Source organism: Barbatula barbatula (genome assembly GCF_947034865.1).
Source record: "Barbatula barbatula genome assembly, chromosome: 15".
Taxonomy (NCBI): Eukaryota; Metazoa; Chordata; class Actinopteri; order Cypriniformes; family Nemacheilidae; genus Barbatula; species Barbatula barbatula.
This window is the reverse complement of record NC_136778.1, coordinates 18,983,371-18,992,427: the sequence shown is the minus strand read 5'-3', so window position 1 is coordinate 18,992,427 and position 9,057 is coordinate 18,983,371. Positions and strand designations below refer to the sequence as shown.

At 38.9% G+C, this 9,057-nt stretch overlaps 1 protein-coding gene across 1 annotated transcript in view; it reads right to left on the bottom strand.

Annotated features, from left to right (window-relative positions):
- Positions 1-362: 362 nt before the first annotated feature.
- ddhd1b (DDHD domain containing 1b) overlaps positions 363-9,057 on the bottom strand; it is a 55,327-nt gene continuing 46,632 nt past the window's right edge. The window contains exons 12-13 of the mRNA XM_079474506.1: positions 3,710-3,985; positions 363-3,456 (exon numbers count right to left, since the gene is read on the bottom strand). Coding sequence (XP_079330632.1) covers positions 3,275-3,456; positions 3,710-3,985 — 458 coding nt within the window. The 3' untranslated portion in view covers positions 363-3,274. The remainder of the gene's footprint in view (positions 3,457-3,709; positions 3,986-9,057) is intronic.

Here is a 9,057-nt window from a genome sequence, read left to right as displayed (position 1 = left end):
GAACACATTGGAAATAAGCAATTTAATATTTAATTGAAATAAATATTGCTCTAGTAGTGACGTGATCATGACATAGCGAGTGGAGTTAGAAATCCGAAACAACAATGGAGGACTGGTGTGAATGCTCTATTATGCTTACTTTAAACGTGACTAAACTGGCCAGTAGGTGGCGGAAAGTTTTTGTTGATGTCAGTGAATCATTTAACCACCTCGTTCAAAACAGATTAATTCAAGAACAAAGCAAGTGTAGAAAGAGAAACACTGCAAAAAGACAGACAAACGTGTTCAAAAGAACGTTAATGTGCATATGCAACATAAGTTACGGCACTACGATACTATCGCTTAAAAAACAGAGCAGCATTGCAGGAATTTTGAAGCTTTTTTATCCGTTGCAACAGTACACCGTGCAACCTTACTACAGATGGACAGTTCATTGCAGGGCAGTACCATGCTATACACACATTTGACATTAAAAAAAAAAGAAAATATCATTCAGAGCAGGTGGTCCATATCAATTTTACTGAAAAACACAAGGTTCATTAAAGCAGAACCGCTTAGGTTTTCACTGAAGGTAGTAGAATAGACACACATAGACTCAGTTCTAATATATGATACATGATATAAACAGTTCCCTCTGTGTACAGGCCTGGTCATAATGATATAGCTTACTATTCAGTTTATTGGCACATTCAGGGGATGTTATACATCAGGCAAATTATCAAATCAATGCTTAAAATATGAATGTAAAATAAAAAAATGGTTATTAAAACCTTTAGTACTGTAACACATGACATAGTAACATAACATATTTGATATGCTTACTGTTAATCATAAAACAGAATACCACAAAATATTAAATACAAATTATAAGTAACTTGGATAAAAATAAGATAAAACTTCATATTTGTAGTTCCGTTCTCTTGCTAGTCCTGTTTTGCTTAATGTTCATATTGGCATATTTACAGTAAACAAAGATACCAAACCTAACAGCTTAAGTATAAAGTCACAACGTAATTGGACAGCTATTATGATTTATATTTTAAAACAGAACTTACCGGACTTCCAAAACAATGCTGTGTGCTGGGTTATAAAACATGCTCAGTGTATGCCTGCGCATATGAGGGTATTTTTACCAAACGTGTAACTAACGAAGACCTCATGAAGTGTTTGAAGGGAACCCAGTTTATAGAGAGACGTATGGCTTAATACATTGTAATAGCCTTACGCTACTAGCATTTGTCATTAGAAACACATTAAATATTCAAAATTCTTTAGAAAAACCTAAATGTAATACTAATTTTAACCTAAGGAGGCCGTCATGTTCTTTTTTGATGATGTAAAATGGTTGCACACACAGGCAGCCAAAATGAACACAGACACACAAATTAGTTCTTCAGTAAATATAAGGTGCTGTAGGATAAACAAATATACTGTATATAAACAATGCTAAAATAATAACGAAATAAATTCAAGTGTATTTATTTTCATACATTTTAATATTGTTGGTCAGAAACAAAACAAAGGTACATATTAATAATGAAAATAAAATAAAATGTATTATATACACAATGTTTTTAGCCTTTATAAGATGCATTTTATCCATATTTTGACTTTTTAGCCTAAGGTTATGGTTTTCTCTCTTTCTGTCATTAGCTGACAGGGGCTTAAATTCACATGTGCCCAAATACAGAATAAATAACCAAATCGCAAGCATCCAATTATTGTTTTATCAGAATATTTTCATAATGTATAAGACAATGGTGGATGATGATGGCTTAAATAATCTTTACTGTCTTAAAGACGGTCATTTAAAGCTATGATTTAATGCTCGTTTACACAGATACTTACTGAACGTATTCTTCTTTCATGGCAGACAGGCTGGCTTGTGTCAAGAGGACATACCGCCAACTACTGTCCCTGTGTATTCATAGATCTGATCGTATGTTTTAAGGATTTAAGATTTTACTATTATATATGGAAAATGTGTGTGCTTCGCTGTGGCGAAAGAAAATAGGTTTAGGTTGCAACCATTTGACGTCACGGAAATATATTTTTTTCAAAGTTTATGAATACTGTGACAGCTAAACGTTTTTTTATTTCACATTCATAAAGTCAATGCTTTTGTTAATATAATAAGCCATACATCTCTCTTTGCCCAAGGTTCCTTTTAAAGCAGTCAGGACGGCGTTAGGAATTCCTCAGTTACATGCACAATCACAGATCTAAATACTCCATTTACATTACCAAATCACATGTTTTAGGTCGTATATTGTTATCACTTCCTGTTGTTGGGTCGTGTTGCGTTCATATTTAAATCGAACCGCGCCAGAGTTCGTTTAAAAGCAGACCGAGACCCATCTTATCAGTGGTCTCGGCCCGCTTGTTTGATGCTCACCAGGGTTCGGGTGGCAGTGTCAGATTTACACAAATAAACTGTACTAACAGAGCAATCGCACCAGAGTTCGTTTTAATTGAACCAAACATGGCATGTGTGAACACACCCTAATAGAGCAATCGCACTAGAGTTCATTTTAATTAACCAAACATGCCATATGTGAACAGACCCTAAGAGGAGATCCAGAAATTTCTTCTAATAACCTAACTGGAAAAGATTTAGAAACTTCTTTCATGCATGGTCAAGTGTAATTCAGTGCATTCAAATATGTAGTAAATTCCTGTGGCTGTAGAGAACAGACTAATGAATAAAATAGAATAATGAAATAGAAAGAGCACTTCTTTTAGTACTGTAAATTGATATTAATTCTCTTCAAATGATATCTTGCATCAGGTTTCTATAAACTGTACTTTTATTGTTGACAATCAACTCACAATATTTGGCCACTTTAATGAGTAATACAGATTGTGTATCTCCTTGATGTAAACATATACTAATAATGTCTATTTAATAAAAATAAACATTTGTTGTGTTCAGGCAAGTAAAACAAATTAATCAAAATAAGTTTCAGTCGAGCTGAAGAAGAGCTTTAAAGAGTGAATTAAGAAGAGATTCGAGTGATTTGCCAAAGTGTGCATGCGGCAAAAAGTATGACAGTTGTCACCTTCTCGTCAACATAAGGGAACATATTTTTGTTTGGGGAAATTTAATTTAGTCTCATCCATATGTGTGCTTTAAATAAAAATGTTTATAAAAAAAGGCAATGACAAGGTCTCTGATGCACAGTGAACAAGGTCTGCTAAACTAAACGATTTTAGAATCTATTTTAATTAAAAGTGGTACCGTGTGGACGTTTATAGGTGTGTGTGTGTGTGTGTGTTACGATTCAAGGTTATCATCTGCCAAATCATTCACTTCATTTGGCTTGTACATGAATGTTAGCAGAAACAGAGCCACATCGTGGGAACACCAATAGGCTGTGTGTGACGTCACTGCTGACCAATAGCGGCTCTCCACCAATCCTTCCCTTAACTCAAAGTCGATACGTTTCTCAAGCTCCACTGAAAAACAGTAAAATAGAGGTTTAAAGTATTGTTTTCAGACAAAAACAAACTTCTATTATAAACAACATCTGTAATAAATGTGGGTGAGCAGATTTTCAAAAGACTGAGAACGAAAGTGCAATGCCAATGGTGAGACTATAACTATAATTTGCTTTGCACATTAAATGGTCACCTTTAACTATCATAAAAATATGAATACTGACAATTTCATCAAAGTGGACAATTAATTCTTTGAGCAGACAATGCTTACAGGACGAGTAATCCATAATAGCAGAGGCAGACTGTGGTATGCTGATGTCTGCTGCCTTCTCGTCTTGCTTCTCCTCGAATTTTACCTCGGTCTTCTCTTCTATTTTCTGATAAGGTGGCACAGATTTGACTTCTTCTCCTGTTATCCCATCTCCTTTGTCACATGTAACGACCTCTGAGTCTGATGCCTCCTCCTCTAGACCTCCTACCTGCCCACTGGAGCGGGAAAATCGGGAGAAGAAGATACCGCCAATGCCTTTACCAATACTTGCAGCTCCTGTGGAAACAAATGCAGACCACAGAAGCTATCAAAGGTGAAGCAAAATACAATGTTCACTCTACCTTAACCCTTAGACAAAGCAAAAGGACTTGTTTTGATATACTTGTGACAAAATTACATCTTTGGCACACAAATACAGCCTAATCTGTGTGCCCACACAGCTACAGGTACAACTCAGATATATAAAAAATAGCATTTCCAAATCTCCCGTTTCTTTTGAAAATGAGAGATGAGGGTGTCTGCGTGGTCTTTGGACAAGGGTCACAGTGAAAGAAATTACAAGAACAATTTGTTGAATGGTCATTTTACTTTGTCGCATTTAAGCTTTATTATAATCGTGTACAGGCAGGGGAAACTGCAGACAGGGGAATAAAGTTTTGACTAGCGTAATCCCCAAACAGGCAGGAGGACAGGGCAGGCAGCAAACAATAATAAATCCACTTAAGATCCAAAGATCCAAACAACAGGTAATGGTCCAAAGTCACAACAGGCAGGCAAAACAATAGAAACAATCAGTAATGTTCACCAGGACAAAACAAGACTATCAGCTAGCTTGTTGATCCCTAAAAAAATCCCACAATGCACCACAAAAACCAGGGAGCATCGATGCTTCCTATGTTCCCCTACCAGAAATCACTTGACACATTTTAAAGACGTATAACCGAAATCGTAGGAGCCAACTCAATGAACTTCATGAAACGCAGTGTAACTTTTGCAAAGAAAAATGCTATTTAATGTAATTTATAAACAAACGTTGCTATACAGGCAGACAACACAACAGTTAAATTTAATAATCGACAAAATATTTTCATTGATATGTAACAGAATAATGAAAGTGTTTCTCATATGTACGTCAACTAGTATTTAATTAAGTCAGAGAAATGTCGGTTGCCGGTGGTTGATTAATACCAGCTGTGAAGTATAACAACGCACTTAAGCAGTCACGTCACAGGAAAATAAGTGAACGGTGTTCCAATGAGAAGGAAGCCAGGGTCCTTACCAGTGCCCGGAACCGTGTACACAACATACTCATGATCTCGGGAGCAAGGAAGCTGATCAAGCCCTCCCCGATGGTCGGGGACTGGAACTGCACAATTGGTGCTTGTAACAATTATTTTATATTCTATGAGGGTTAATCCTTCTTAATCCGTAATATTCTGGTTAGGTAGGTTTCGAAGCATGGTAGCTGATTAGAGATGGTCTTGAGCATTTCCCAAGCAACTAGCTCCTGCTCAGGACCAGCATATGCCCAGTTTAAACCAGCATATGACCAGCACATGTCCAGTTTACAACAGCACATGAATATCTTAAACCAGCTCAAAACAGCTACCATGCTTCAAAACCTACCTAACCAGCATATCCAGTTTTTTTCAACAGGGATAGACTCAATAGAATTTAATAGTATTGCCTTGTTCCTTTTTAGTACAAAATTGCCCAATGTTGTGTAAAGCACTACCTCCATTGTGAAATAATACTTTATTGTATTTAAATTTACATTTGTCACGATTGTTACAGGCGGCCTGCACGAATAGTATAGACCCATGGTTCTCAAACGGTGGTTTGCCACTAGTGGTACTTGAAGAGACCTCTGTTGGTAGCTGTACATTTTGTGTTTTAAATAAAATTAGCAATGTTTAATACTGTAACAAAGTTCTTAGACGGGAAAGGAAGGAGGTGGGAACCGGCGGACATTCAAACAATAAAACTTGAATTAAACAAAGAATAAACACGGAAGTTAAGACCGGCAGCCACATCACGGTCGACTGCCGACCATAAAACAAACTCAAACTTAACACTATGTCCGGGCCCGGTCCTCTCTGGTCAACAATCCTGCCAGTCGTCCTTTTAAGCTCCCGATCTCCTCCGTGAGAGATGCGGGACCGGTGCGCGTACAGCTGATTGCACTTATCACTTACGCCACCAGCCCTGCCACACGGCTCTCGTTCATACCCCCATCCCGCCTTCCTCACCACATACCCCCATCACCCCTTACAGGCGGGGGGGCACCACCGGGGGGGACAGCGCCTGGGGGTATGCACCGACGAGACAAGAGAACGGAGACGGGAGCCCCCGGAACGACAGGGACGAGAGAGGGGAGAGAGGAAAATTAAAAAAATTAGTCCGGTTCCCCGACATGCTGTCGCTCGGTCCTCAGCCAGCCGACTGAGCCGAGAAGCTCTTCCTCGCGGTGCTATGCGATGGTACTGGACGCTCGGTGGACGGCTCGATCCTCCTCCGCCCCCCGGGCGGCCGGCGATGGTCCCCCGTTCCCTGCTCCTCCCCATCATGGCGGCTGGCAGCAGGCTCGGCCCACTGCGAACGGTCCTGGGCTCCCTCCTGGACGGCAGCCACCCCACCTCCACCCAGGAGCACGGCAGCGAGGTCTTCGTCCCATCCGACTTCTCGATCCAGCACCACCACCTCGCTGACTTCCCCCGTCCGTGCTGCCCGAACTCCTGAGCGTCGCGATCACCCTCGGCAGCGAGGGCTCTTTGACAGCATGTCCCTCCTTCCTCCTGGGTTTCGGCACCAATGTAACAAAGTTCGTAGACGGGAAGGAAGGAGGCGGGAACCGGCGGACATTCAAACAATAAAACTTGAATTAAACAAACAATAAACACGGAAGTAAAGACCGGCAGCCACCTCACGGTCGACTACTGGCCATAAAACAAACACAAACTTAACACAATGTCCGGTCCTCTCTCGTCAACAGTCCTGCCAGTCGTCCTTTTAAGCTCCCGATCTCCTCTGACTGGTTGCAATCGAGGGAAAGATGAATCCTGGACGAAAACCTTCTCCAGAGTGTTCAAGACCTCAGACTGGGCCGAAGGTTCACCTTCCAACAAGACAATGACCCTAAGCACACAGCTTAAATAACGAAGGAGTGGATTCACAACTCCGTGACTGTTCTTGAATGGCCCAGCCAGAGACCTGACTTAAACCCAATTGAGCATCTCTGGAGAGACCTGATAATGGCTGTCCACCAACATTTACCATCCAACCTGACAGAACTGGAGAGGATCTGCAAGGAGGAATGGCAGAGGATCCCCAAATCAAGGTGTGAAAAACTTGTTGCATCTTTCCCAAAAAGACTCATGGCAGTATTAGATCAAAAGTGTGCTTCTACTAAATACTGAGCAAAGGTGCTGAATACTTAGGACAATGTGATATTTCAGTTTTTTCTTTTTTACCAAATCTGCAAAAATGTCAACAGTTCTCTTTTTTTACTGTCAATATGGGGTGCTGTGTGTACATTAATGAGAAATAAAGAACACAAATGATTTTAGCAATCGGCTGCAATGTAACAAAGAGTGAAACATTTAAGGGGGTCTGAATACTTTCCCCTACCCACTGTATACAGCTGTTTTCTTGATGTGTATGTAAATGTATATTATAAGCAAATAATATAAAATTAAATAGTATTATTAAACATATGTATTTCTCTTCTATTTTTTCCACATTGTAATGTCTTTCTTTCTACGTTGTATGCCTTAAATATAGGTTTGTATCTTTCTGCAAGTCCCAAAAATAAATCATTCACAGAGCCCTGTTTACAGTGGACTACAGAAAAGTGCTTTGTGTCCACTATTACTGCTAAGAAACTTTCTTTAGTTTCAAAACCGCTGGTAAATAAAAGTGTTTGTATTATTATTAATACATTAAAATTGGACGACAATATGCTTGTTATCATGAGGTAAGTAAAGATTCACAGCTCTATTACACTGCCCTTCCAAAAAAAGTCACCATCTGGATTTAACTAAGCAAAGAGGTAAGAGCATCCAATTGGATTGGAGGTCTACGTTCGGCAACGTTATGTGCCCAAAGACTGAGGTCAGCTGACTTCCTGAATATACTGAATGACCAGGTTATTTCATCAATGGGTTTCTTCCCTGATGGCACAGGCATATTCCAAGAAGACAATGCCAGGATTCATCAGGGTCAATCTGTGAAAGAGTGGTTCAGGGAGCATGAGACATCATTTTCACACATTTACGCATTTGGCAGACGCTTTTATCCAAAGCGACTTACATTGCATTATCCTTTACATTTTGTTTCTGAATATGTGCACTCCCCTGGGATCGAACCCACTACCTTAGCGTTTTTAACGCCATGCTCTTACCACTGCGCTACAGTACAGACGAAAAATTATTGCAACTACTTTTTTTAAAGATAGTACTTTATCTGAAAAGTTTGAGAACCACTGGTATAGACCACGTTGCAAAATGTAAACTTTGGCCCAGAGGGTTTCAGTTTTATTTATTTAAAATTTTAACATTCAAATGGTTAGTGTTAAAAATAGAAATAGGAAGTTCTTCTAGACCAGCATTGGCCCAGCCTTGTTTACATCTTCCGAAGGAGTCTGTATGAGTTTGACAGTTGCTTGTTCATATTCATACAGACAGTGCTAGAGCGGACTGTAAGCTGTTGCATGAACAGAACATTTCCCCACATTTTAGTTAATGTGGTTGTCTAAATATATAATATTTGTATATTATATTATATATATTATAGCGGACCCTGGACTATCCTGTTAATGTGTACTGAATAATATGAAATACAATTGTTTAATAATACAATTTAATTTAATATGATTTGCTTATAATATATATTAACAGGTGACTGTGTTAAATACATACTGTATGTTTGTGTGTGTACAGCCGTGGCCAAAAGTATTGGCAGTGACATAAATGTTGTTTTGCAACATAGTTTCTGCTTAAACTGCTGTGATGTTCATTCACATTTTTATAGATTATTATGCAGAAAAAAATCCCATGTAGAAAACCTGTGGTCAATCCTCAAAAAGCGACACCAACAAATTGGGATCAATTTAGAGCACTAATAAGGCAATAAAATAATTGCTATCAGTCAGGATTGGTCCCAGAAGCTAATACCCAGCATGCCAGAGCAAAGTACAGAGGTTGTGAAAAAAAGGCACTGTAAACACTGTAAAATATTGACTCTTTGCATATTTTCTTTTTCCATGTAATGCCATTAAAATTTAAGATATGCTTTTCATTGTTTTCCAGTACACCAGAGAAACATGTGGAAAAATAATCTACAAATACAGA